The sequence below is a fragment of the Phaethon aethereus genome (genome assembly GCF_964289735.1).
Source record: "Phaethon aethereus genome assembly, chromosome: 1".
Lineage (NCBI taxonomy): Eukaryota > Metazoa > Chordata > Aves > Phaethontiformes > Phaethontidae > Phaethon > Phaethon aethereus.
Window position 1 is genome coordinate 122332086 of NC_138575.1, and position 12974 is coordinate 122345059.

Genomic DNA, 12974 nt, shown 5'->3' on the forward strand with positions numbered 1-12974 from the left:
TCCCTCCAGCAGATCCAACCCCAACAGACACCACTGTTGCTATAACTGCTTCTTTTACAGATCTTTCCTTAGATGGCACAAGATGATTGAACAGTCCCAGTCATCACCGCTCTCAAAAGCCTTGGGTTGAGCCAGAGTAACATACTGTCAGCACCACCGATCTCATTTTTCTGAATGGAATAGGAGACTGATAGGCAACTCATAGGGTTCAAATAAATGTCTCCTGCAGTCATAGCAGTATCTATCTTTACGTAGGAGGCCTGGAGGCAGTCTTACTGCCCCTTCCCGCAGCTCCATGTTGCACCTGCTACAGGCTTTTTCCTTCATAAGTGGCCTGTAGTACTCAGGTACTGTCCGGCTCTGGCTGGGGAAAAGACTGCACTGGCACAGTGGTCTTGTCTGCTGGTCTCTTTTCCTAAAAATACCGACTGGTGACTCTCACTAGCTTTCTGGCAAGCTAGATGCGATGAAAGTACCAGTCTGGAAACTGTGTAGTCATATTAGTGTGGCACTGTGCCGGTGCCGGATTTCTCATCAACAGGCAGGAGATAGTGTGCTAACTCAGCTAGACAGCTTCCAGACCACAGCTGGCTTACCTCCAGCCCTTTCTGAGTATGGACACAGCAGGGCTATACTGTCTGCTCCCATACATACAGGCATAGGCTTCACAGCTTCTTTCTTTTTTGGCTCCTTTGGATTTTTTTTTTTTTTTGGCTGCCATAGCTCGGTGGCAGGTTATATTTGGATTGCACCCAGTGTTGATGTGAATTGCTTACACAATACCCCAGCTGCTCTGTTGGGAAAACAAAGCATGTAAAACTAATAAAGGCAACTAAAAGCCGTGATTATATCAGTCCTGAGAAACCTGCTACTTGTGCGGAATAAAGTCGAAGTAAATATTGATTTTTATAGATAAAATACTGTTTTAACAACCCATTATTATGTAAAGAAGTTACGAACTTTTCTGATCCCCTAAGAAAAAGAGATCACTCAATGGCTAAACAGATTAGCCTTTTCCACCTATGCAATTATGAATCATAAAATATACTTGTGCAATCCACTGGAAAGACAATAAACACATTACAGAATCACAGAATCACAGAATCATTAAGGTTGGAAATGACCTTTCAGACCATCAAGTCCAACCGTCAACGCAACACCACCATGCCCACTAAACCATGTCCCAAAGCACCATGTCTGCACATTTTTTGAACACTTCCAGTGATGGTGACTCCACCACCTCCCTGGGCAGCCTGTTCCAATGCTTGACCACTCTCTCCGTAAAGAATTTTTTCCTAATATCCAATTTAAACCTCCCCTGGCGCAACTTGAGGCCATTTCCTCTCGTCCGATCGCTGGTTACTTGAGAGAAGAGACCAACACCCTCATCGCCACAACCCCCTTTCAGGTAGTTGTAGAGAGCGAGAAGGTCTCCCCTCAGCCTCCTCTTCTCCAGACTGAACAACCCCAGTTCCCTCAGCCGCTCCTCATAAGACTTGTGCTCCAGACCCCTCACCAGCTTCGTTGCCCTTCTCTGGACACACTCCAGCACCTTAATGTCCTTCTTGTAGTGAGGGGTCCAAAACTGAACACAGGATTCAAGGTGCAGCCTCACCAGTGCCAAGTACAGGGGCACAATCACTTCCCTACTCCTGCTGGCCACGTTGTTTCTGATACAGGCCAGGACGCTGTTGGCCTTCTTGGCCACCTGGGCACACTGCCGGCTCATATTCAGCCGGCTGTCAACCAGCACCCCCAGGTCCTTTTCCGCCGGGCAGCTCTCCAGCCACTCCTCCCCAGTAGGAAGACATTAATCAGCTAAAGGATGCAACAGTCTACATCCAGACCTCTGTTCAGCCAGCATCACCTATTCAGCAGAGGAAAGGTCATGCTGACATCCACTGAGTACTTCAAAGTGTTTTGCTAGGTCAGGACTTGAGGAGTTAAGAGCCCTACTCTTGTTCAGTGGAAGTAAAATTTAACTGTCAACCAGGAAATTAGATTATCTTTTCAGAAAGAAGCACCAGCAGAAGCATACGTAAGCATCTGTCAACTCATACATCTTTACTCCTGTGTGGTTTTGCAGACAAGAACACACCCTTTTCTATTTCGTCCAGTATCAACACTGCCAGAGGCTTAGGAAGCCAAGCTGCTGCCACACTTGCTAGCCGATACAACCATTTACTGGACCATAGCCTTCGTATTTCCTTCTAGAAAGGAACTGGCAAAATGTCCTTTCTATTTTTTCTCTGTGAGGCTCTAGAATACATATGCTATTTTATAACATGGGTATTTGTGTTCTGGTTTATTTATTCCTGGCTGTGGACCTCCTTTTATCTCCGACGGACCTCTAGCCCTCCTTTGATACCGTACACCAGCAGGCTGTTGTGCAACCAGCAGCACAAGCTCATGGCGCTCCTTCCCTCTGCGTTCTTACTTATTTGATAGCTTCTGGCAACTGTGGCTGCTGGCGACCAGTGCTGGCATAGCAGAGAGAGCAGCTGTGCCCAGTGTGGCAGCCAGCAGGTTTCAGTGATATTAGAGGAAGACACTAGGAGGGACCTTTATCTTAATGGGAGATGCAGTTCCTACTTTAAGCAGGAAAAATATCGGGGGGGGTGTGGCTGTTTGGGTTGTGCTTTTTGCAAGTTGCCTGTAACTGAAGCTAGAAAGATACTCAAGCAAGGTTACATTCTTTAAGGAACTTAAGAAGGGCCAAGGCAACATCAATTTAAAAAATATGAGGATCCTGCATGATGATGATAGTTGTTGTGATCATTTTGGAAGGCTAATCATGTATACAAACAAATGCACTGTGATGGGTCTGACCTTTTCTGCTGTAAAGAGACGAATCTTAATTTTTGTTTGTGCGTGTGCCAGTCAGAAAAGACGGTGCCTGGGTGCCTTCCCGTGCTGATGCAAAAGTGCAGCCACATGGTTCATGCAGGTCCCTTTTCCTAGAGGAGCATCCCCTGTCTAGTTTTGTCTCTGCTAAATGGTTGTTGCAGCAGAAACGACAAACATTCAACTTAATTATATAGATGCTCTGCTCTAGCTGTAATTACCCCATCTATATCCGATGTTAGTGTGTGCTTTTCACCCTAGGGAACAAATGCCCTCTCAGTAAGACAATGGCATTTCAATGATATCCTTGATCAGAAGAATAAAGGGGCTTGAAGTATCTCCTTGTCCAGTTCACGCACCGCCGTACAGGAGACAGTAAACATGGAGAGCCAAAGCAGCTTTGGCACATGCCAGCTTGTGCTCCACCTCCAAGTGTTAAGAGTCAGCTAAACATAGTCCTAACTGCCCGGGGCATCAGCCATTCTAGCTGAGCTGGTGAGGGTTTGGGGCAGATGATTTTTCTTTTGGATTCACAAGGGACATGGGACTGTATTGTCAAAAAGCAGCTACGCACTGTCTTTTCGCTGAGACACTGGATGAAATTTTCGTTTGTGATTTACTGCATGACCGTTCTGTAAAAGTTGCGCTAATGCGAGAACTTTTGATGCTGAGTAGCAGCTTCGGCTTTTATATATGAACAAAAATCATCTCCTTAGAAGATAAGATTGATGCTTATCAAGAGCAGTGCATTAGCTTTTTAACTAGGAACTTTGTAGCATTCTGGGAGATGATGCGAAGACTTGGTGGGGTTTTTTTAACTTCCGATTCACTACTTACAAATCTCAGCTAGAAGGATGCCAGCATGAGCAGGAATCAACATCTGCTGGATTGTGCAACACCCATCTGCGCTTGCAATGGTCTGGGTGCAACTCTGAGATCCTGGTTCTGCAAACGTTACTGTAGGGGAGAAGGGCTTGTGTGTTGACTTGGGAGAGAGGGAAGGAAAGATGCCACTGGGATCGTGGAGCAAAGCTGAGCAGTCGTGTAAGTGTTCGAAATGCGGGTCCTAAGTAATATCGCACTGGGAGTCAAGGAGTTTCTTTTATTGGTATTAGCGGCCTAGGCAGTGCAAGAGGAGAGGGAAGAGGCAAAATAAACCCGAACATTTTACTGAGTGCCTTAAGTAGGTCGCTTGTGCCAGGCAGGTGATACTCCACAACGGACGAACAGTTATACAGATAAATTAAAACCTGCACACGGTGACTGTTAGCAGCTATTCAGTTTTGGATGAAATAAACAGCGTAGAGTTATCTGCACTGGTGAAGTGGTCACCATGAAGAAATGTACCTGCAGATGGAAGTCCGCACTTACATAAATAACCAAGCTCTGAAATATATATGGTTGCTGAAGATGAAAACGCACTGCAGTTATCAGGAAACCAGAAGGCAAATAAAATAAATGTTATTTCTGTTTTAAAGAAGCACCACAGAATTTTCCCGCCAGTTTTCGGGTGACCTGCTGCCTGATTTCTTAAAAATTCGTGGTTTGGCACCAGAAATACCTTCGGGTATTTCAGGCGGGGAGCCGACCGTGCCGCAGTGAAGCCCTGCGCACACCCACCCACCCGGGCCGGGGCTGGGGCCTGCCTGGGGATGGCACCGGCGACGCCGGGCAGCGCAGAGGGCGTCGGGCCGCCGCTCTGGAGCGGGAGAGGCGGCCGGGGTGACAGGTGGGTCGGCGGGGACGACAGGCAGCACCGGCTCAAGGAGCGGTTTTTCTCTCCGCGCCGAGAAGTCGCTGCCGCCGCCCCCTCAGCCCCGCGGCGGCGAGGCCCGGGGAGCCGCGGCCGGCGCGGGAGGGCGGGCCGGGGCAGCGGTTCCCCTCGCAGGCTTCGCCGGCCGTTACAGAGGCGGCCCGGAGCCTCCGCCGCGCGCGCTGCCGGCACGGACCAGCCCACCGCGCGGCTCCTACCGGCCGCCGCGGCCCAGTCCGACTGCCCGCCCGGCCCGGCCGTGCGGAGCCCAGCCATAGCGCCGCCCGCCCCGCCGCCGCGGGGCGCCCTCCTCCTCCTCCCCGGCGCGGCGGGGAGGGGCCCAGGCAGAGCGGTCCTGCCGCGTACCTCCCGCGGCCGGGCTGCGACCCGCAGCCGCGCCCGGCCGCTCGGCTCGGTTCAGCGCAGGCCAGGCAGGAAGCAGGAAGCTCCCGGCGGCGGGAGGGCGAGAGCAGCAGCGGGTAAGCTCGGCGGGCGGGTGGCGGCCGTGCACCTGCCGAGCCCGCGGCGGGGGCGGAGCGGGGGCGTCGCCGCCGCTCCCCGCCTGTGCGGCGGCCCCTTCCCCCGCGGGGCTGCCCAGCGGCGGCGGCCGGCCGGGGGGCGCTGCGGGCGCCGCGGCCCCGGCTCTCCGTCGGTAGGCGTTGGGAAGGCGGCTACAGTGCCGCCGGGGCTCAGGCGAACGTTCCCCGGCCACCACCGCCGCCCCCGGCTCTCCGATTCCTTCACCTTTTGTCTTGCCTTACGCCTTTTATTTCTTCATGGGCTTGGGTTGCTCGGACACCCCGTTCCCCCCCCCCCCCCCCCAGCCGGCGGGGTCATCCCCGGACCCGAGGAGGGTTGTTTTGGGGCGCCCCTAAGCCTTCGCTGGCCGCGGCGGGAGCAGCCGTAGGCTTGTGCCCCTGCGGGCGGGAGCCCGCTGAGCGGTTGTAGCTCGGAGGCAGAAACCAGCCCTCGGCTGGCATTGAACTGCCTGAAACCTCCCTGTGGGACGCGAGTGGGGGCTCCTGCAGGCCACAGCACCTGGTAAGGCAGGGGAGGGCCCCCTGAGGGAGAGGCGTGTGCTTGCCGCCTTCCCCTCGCCCGGCTCCTGGCCTGGCCCCGCGGGGTGAGGGTGTACTGCCCTCTCCTCGGCCTGGCTCGGCATTTAGCGAGGCTGGGTGGCTGCCCTGGCTTCCAGTGGGTCATCTCGTGTTGCGGTAGCTCTCAGCGCGGGGGGGGTTGGTAGTGCGGGGTCCCGGGACGCAGGCGTGGATTCCCTGCGTGTTCACAAGGACTCTTGTCCCCTGCTGTTAAGCCAGGATTAACTGTTTTCCCCTTTCTGTGTTAAACGGAAGGAATATGGACATGTACGGTCCAGAGCTGATGGATTTGGCAATTTATGTCTCAGGTGCTGAGCTGCTGGGTATTAAGCACAATATGCATTTGATCTGCATGTGTCTAAAGGGCCTTTTGAGTCCTTAAGGACACCCTGATAAGGATTTGCATTACTCAGTGTTTCTGCATACCCAGAATTAATGTCTGCCCTCCAGGGGAACTGCGCACAACTGGGCAAGGGCTAGGCAGGAGCTTTGCTCCGTCTCTCCCAACATGCAGCATAGTTGAAGCAAGGTTTGCAGTATTTACTGTGGTAAAGGCCAGTCACAAATAACACTATTTTTCTGAAACAGGGAGGGAGCTATGTTTCGGCCAGTGCAGCGGGAAGCCTGAAGAAGCAATACAAAGTTTGGAAGGTAAATATGGATTCAAAGTAAGTACCAGAATATTGCTTTATATGTTGCAGTACAAGAAGCAGGAAGCGAAAATACTTGTTTTCACTGTCAGGTAAAATAGTTGCTGAAAGTGAAAGGACAGAAAAACGGTTCAAGTCATTGAATTGGAGCTTGTCTTTGGGCTTCATTAGTAAACCAGAAATACAAAAGATGTGTTGGTAGACTGCCAGTTATGCATTGTAGCCTATTAATGTCATTTCTGAAGAATAGCTTGGTTTTAAAATCTGGTTTAATCTACAGCAGGATGCAGTCTGTATAAAACCTGTTACCACAAGTTTTATTGCCACAAGTTTCTTTGCTTTTGTGGAGGAAGTTTTATTTGTTTATTAAAAGCACATGAATGTCAGAGGAACTTGCAGATATATGGGGACAGAGATAAGTTGTTGACAAGTAAATAAGAGCTCGGGTCTCTCTGCCTGCATTAGATAAAATTAAATCAGTCCCTGTCACATAGAGTTAGGGCACAATTCTCTAAATGCTGCTGATAGTCCAGTCATCTTTGCTAGGGCATTGTGACTCTGGATTTACGGCAAGGATATACTCTTAGGAGGTGGTGTGAGTATGATCTGTGTGGCAGGTGCACAGATGTGCAACCGTCTGTGACCACTTAGCACTGAAGCCTTTTTGTAAGATGCATAAAGTCTTTTTCTGCTTACACTAAAGCTGTTAAATAGTAACCTGTCAAACAGTTACTTTTCTATGATGACAATTGCCTTGTCCCATTATATTTTAAGGGAACCGTTTAAATAGGTTTATGACCTCAGATTTTTGTTCTTTGCTGGCCTCTCAGTTTTCTCCCAGTAGATATTTCTGTCGCCTCACTTAGTGTGGTCAGTTCAATAATAGTTTCTGTCTTTGGGATAACTGTGAGAGAGGAGAAATGGGGTTTGGGACTACCCTGAAATAGATCTGTTACTGCTGGAAGAAAAATTCACTCCTACTCTGGACTGCTTGTGCCCACCTCTTTTTCTTCTTACTTTTCTTCTCCCACTGGAGCTATCCACAGCTCATTTCAACCAAACACGAAAATACTGACAAGCAATTGTTGGTTTGAAATTAGAGTTCAGCTGACCTAACTAGGCAGCCGTGGCTGTAAGGGGCAGTCCCACCTTTAGTCCCTGCCTTTATGGTCCTGCTGCTTTGGATTTATCCTGTGTAGCAGTTTTGTGTCCACAGAGTGAGACAATATTCTCTGTTGGATCAGTTGTATTTCAGGGCAGGTTGTCTGATGGATCAGCCACCTGAACCATCGCTGTGTGCCTACAAGGTCTGACACAGAGGGAGGGCAGGGACCTGCAGCTGTAGGTGGGAGAGGGAAGGAGAGTGTAAGGTTGCACTTCTTAACCTCTGCAACCTCAGAGAGGATGTAGAAAACTCATGTTGGGTGGGAATGATTATGGGGTTTGCTGATTAATTGCACAACCAATTATCTGATTCAGGGATGGGGTGGGTGGAAGGAGGTAGAACATGCCAAACAAGATTAGCAAGTCAATTCACTTTTAGGGGAGGGAGGTGTCAAGCTGAACCAGGACACTGGGAGGCAAAAACAAAGGTATGACAAAAATGTGTTAGCGTAAAGGAACAGACCCTTGATCTTTTGGTGGGATACTCTGTTATGTGAAGAGTTGGTAGTTTTCCTCTATTCCTGGGGAGAAAGCCTATGTGGATAGTGAAGCCTTCAAGTTGCTAGCTTTGACAAAGCAGATACTGTTTGGTGTTGTCATTCAGCTGGCTGAGGAGGAGTAGTTTTGACTTTCTGTAGTAAGATGGGGCAATTAAAGATGAGAGGAGAGAGGCTCACACCTTTGCCTGCCCTGTGGCAACCTCTAAAATTCCCAGGTTAAAACAAACCCTTGGTCTTGGCAGGTGTGTTTTCTTCAGAGGAGCTTTTGCTTTAGCTCACCTCCTGTTGCTTACCAGGAGAGCTAGTCCTATATCCTACCAGCTTCCCATCAGGAGCATGGCAGTGCCTGGTCCTCACGTTGAGCCCCCTAGCTGGGCTATCGGGAGGGTAGGGGTTATGTTGCAGACCCTGGTGTGTGATTTGGCATCCTCCTGGGGTGGCTCTGCTCTTAGCACACAGGGAAGCTCGGCTAGCAAGCCAGAGTTGCAGTCTAACCTTTTGCCTATAGTGCCTTTTGTCATTTTACTCAACAGTTGGCTCAGACTTGCCGCAAAATAACAGTGCAGCTAGTTGCTGTTGCAGTACCTGTAATAAAGGGCACTGTGCATCTTTTTCTGTTGAGGGACTTTGGCCCAAGTTTGAAAAAACAGGAGGAACTCTGCGAGATTCTAAACCAAACTGAATTGATGCTGCCACAGTCTCACTCTTCCCTGTATGTTACGTACGCACATGAGCCTGCCTTCTCCCTTGTGCTGGATGACTTGGTGTGGGGAAGCTCAAGTGGTGAAAAAACTTTTTTTTTTTTTTTTTCTTTTCCAAGTTTTCTGACGATATGGTTCTTTGTGCAGCACTGATACTGAGACAGGGAAATTGGGCTGGAAGAGTGCTGGTCAAGTCTTGCTGGCAGCATTGTTCTGCAGCACCCACTCTCAAGCTGGAGGAATCTCTCTTCTGGGCTGAAAACACTACAGTAATTTTTGAACAAATTTCAACCTTATGAATGTTTCTGATGTGTTAAAATAGATCTTTGTAAGGTGGGGAATTGCCTATTTGTAGCCTTTCTGGGAGTGTTTTGATGTCAGCTGGCTTTGGATCATGTTCTAAATGCTTCTTTCCCTTGTGTCCTCACTGCTTTATACTATGCTGAATTCTGAAAATAGATTATACATTGTAAAATTCAGAAAAGGTTGCTATTTATATTGGCTTAAAATTCTCCACTACAATTTTGATGTCTAGAAGGTTAGTTATGGTCATTACTTGTCTCTGAACTAGATAATTGCTGAGTCAAATGTTATGATAAGTACATACTCTTATCGAGTTATTGTAATATTTTCTAATCAGCTTCTCTTATTTGAAGATCAGCAATTAATAAAGGCAGAGTGAAGAATTTGCCACATCGTGACTGAAGGTATAAGAAAAAAAACATACAGAGGGATCAACTCGGCAGCATACCTTTCATGTTTGTTAAGAGCCTACCATCACACGGCTTTGGGAGGATCTTTGTTACACGTTCTGAAGAACAGATAACGTCTCAAGTGCATAATTGTTGCCTAAAATTTGACACCAGCTGTAGAGTAGATGGCTCAGCTTCCTCCTGGGATTCGCTTCATCACTTCATTTTCACGAGATCAGTGGTAAGTCTTGAAGTATGATGGTGATCTTTATTTTGGACAATGTGAGTTTGTATCTTGGGAAGATGATACTGTTGCCTTGCTCTATTTTGGCTTTTCCACTGCTTAATATATACAGCATGAAAATATAGTGAGTTGTATAATAAATAAATACTGCTGACATTTAAAAAGTGAGATAATTTGTTGGGGAACTCGGACAGACCCTTAGCAGTCAAGTGTGCTAGAGAATAAAGCCTTTTTTCCTTTTCTTTGCAAAGTATGTATTTGGAGGGATAAATTTCAGATTTTTATTTTCAACGTCTTAGGTGGGAGGGGTACTCAAGGTTAGCTTTCTTTTCTTAACCAGAAGTGTGTTTTCTCCCCTGTAATTTGATGTGTAATATAGACTTGTAGAATTACCATTTTAGTTCTTGCTACTGTAGTATTTAAAAGAAAAAAAACTACCACCCACCTCCCCCCAACAAAACCAAAAACTCTTTGCTTTAGGAAAACTAATCCTGGAAGTGAGATGGCATTGGTTCCTGTGCTTTCTGAGATAGAATATGGAGTCAATTATGTGTGAATAAAAAAAACCCAAAACAACAAAACAAATGGAAGACCAAGCGCTTCCCATTTGAACAATTTTATCACATGCTTTTTCTAGTAGAGCAGCAAGGACAAAGTCATGTCAGTTTTATCACTTGTGAGAATGTTTTCAGTTATGGGGATGAATAACTTAACTTGTGGGGATAACTCGCTCTCTTTTTTTTTCCAATGTCTCTGTGAATATGCCAGAAGTATAAGACGACCCTTGTTATTTAGAAGTTTATAAGGCAGAAAATGACTGAAAAAGGTTAATTAAAAATTAGGGACCATAGTAGGCTGTGTGATAGCAGATCTTTGTATGTCTATACGTACTTTTACTTACAGGTGTTAGTTTTAAGGTCAAGGCTAGAAGGAGCCAATAGATACACTCTGATCTCTGTGTATTGTTAAAAGCACAAATCCACAAAACGCTGTCCTTAAACAACTGAAACGTGCTGCAGGTAGAGAATAGAATTGTTATCTTTGTTTAATGCTTGGGTGACAGGCAGTTTGACATGCCCTTTTAATTCAGCTGAACTGCAGAGAAAGACCCAAGGATGCCAGTGGGTACAACAGAAAATTCCTTCCCAGTCCCAAAGCTGGTTATGTCCATGCGCTCCAGCTGACAATACACACAGTCAGTGTCTGTCCCCCATCTCTGGAAATGGCTGATACCTGTTGTTGCAGAGGAAAGTAAAAGTAAAGCAAAATCTAAAAAGCAGTAAGGAAAGAAAGGAGTATTAACACACAGCAGCCAAACTGACAGTTCACAGAGCCATCATTTATGTCCTAATCGTACCAGAAAACCAGATGAGACAGTGAAACGTGAATCTGATTATCAGTATGTTTAATGTTGAACTGCCTTTTAATGGCTCCCAAAGGAAGGTTGTAAACAAGGCAGTTCAGCTCTGTGGGCTCCAGAGCAGTGCCATGGTGTCCTGCCTGTATCTGTGTGCTACCAAGCTCCCTCCCAAAGCCAGATCAGAGCAGATGTTGTAAAGCAGCATAACTGCTAGGATGGTTCTTCAGGCTGTTGGAAAGCATGAAAAAAGTTGTCTTCCACTATGCCAAGGTTACCCATGACTTGTGTAATATTTTTATGTAATTTAGTGCTGAAAGTAAATCTGAATAAAATAATTTTCAAATACTCTTTTTTATTTTTTTTTTTTTTATATTGTAGGTATAGAGCCTTCATTTTCTCTCTCACTTTCTTGTTGTATGCCAGCTTCCATTTATCAAGGAAACCTATTAGTATAGTTAAGGTAAGCAAGGTTGTGTCCTTGTTTAAACATCCTTCTACTCCTGTCAAACACGGAAGTAGACGTCTTTTTCAGTATTTCCTTTTGTGAAAGGCAGTGTTAAAGTTTAACTTGGAATGGTTTAAAAGATGAAAAACTGATAAAGCTAGTACGCAGTGGCATTTACTTGATAAACTTTAGTGAAACCACACCTAGAATGTTGCATATATGTCTAAGCTTTGGCCTTAAGACTTGAAACAGCTATGCCTACACTTAATTCCTGTGAATTAATCTACTTATAGATATTTAAGAGTTTACAGGTTCTTGTGGTTTAACCCAGCAGATAGCTAAAACAACCACACAGCTGTTCGCTCACCACCCCACCCCCAGTGGGATGGGGGAGAGAACTGGACAAAAAAGGTTGAACTTGTGGGTTGAGATAAAGACAGTTTAATAGGACAGGAGAAAAAAGGAGAATAACAGTGATGAAAGAATATACAAAACAAGTGATGCACAGCACAACTGCTCACCACCTACTGATCAATGCCTAGCCAGTTCCCAAGCCGTGGCACCTCCCTGGCCAGCTCCCCCAGTTTATATACTGGGCATGATGTTATTCCATGTATGGTATGGAATATCCCGTTGGCCACCCTGGGTCAGCTCTCCTGGCTGTGCCCCCTCCCAGCTTCCCTTGTCCCGCCTGCCTTGACTACTTAGCAACAACTGAAAACATAAGTATGTTATCAACATTATTTTCATCCCAAATCCAAAACACAGCACTATACCAGCTATCAGGAAGAAAATTATCCCAGCCAAAACCAGGACAGTATCCACCCCTTATTCTGTTCCATCTACTTCCTGCCCAGGTCCTACACTTCCCAATACATACCAATTAATCATCACCACTTTTCCTGTCTTTTGAAATATATCACAGATATCATTCACTTAGTCTATGGGCCATCCCTCTAAAATGTCTTCTGAGCTCATTTAGTCCACGACTTTGGGCTTCATTTGTCATAACAGTCTTTCAGTGCAGAAGAGATGGTGTGTGGTGTTGGCCTATTGCATGCCGAAGCCAGTTCTGGTTCTGTCACTGCTGCTCTTTGTTTGGTTTCATTAATCTGGGTGGTTCTTACTGTAATACTGTTAATATGGCATATAGTGACCATAGTAGTGATGACATACAATATTATATAGCAGTTAACATCATATAATTAAAATCATTGGCTATTCTCCCCCAAAATCAAATCTCCTTGAGGAGAGGAGATTTCATCAGATTTCCCCATCCTCCCGCATCACCCACCAGTTGCACCCAGGTCCTTGAGCAAAAGCAATCCCACAAATGGATTTGCCTTTGCCCAAGGCACAATAACCCAGACTGTCTTCCCCGGCATATTTTTTACATATGCCACAGGGACTTTATCCTCTTCTACAGTACATAAAAGTTTTGATTGGGCAGGGCTGGCTCAATTGGTAGATCCCCTAGCGTTGACTAACCAGGTGGCTTTTGCTAGATGTGTATCCCAATGTTAG

At 46.8% G+C, this 12974-nt stretch overlaps 1 protein-coding gene across 1 annotated transcript in view; it reads left to right on the top strand.

Annotated features, from left to right (window-relative positions):
* Window positions 1–9586: 9586 nt before the first annotated feature.
* Window positions 9587–12974, top strand: part of SLC37A1 (solute carrier family 37 member 1) — a gene marked incomplete at its 5' end in the record, with an annotated part of 34190 nt that continues 30802 nt past the window's right edge. The window contains 2 exons of the mRNA XM_082014508.1: window positions 9587–9642; window positions 11384–11465. Of these exons, the coding sequence (XP_081870634.1) occupies window positions 9587–9642; window positions 11384–11465 (138 nt within the window). The remainder of the gene's footprint in view (window positions 9643–11383; window positions 11466–12974) is intronic.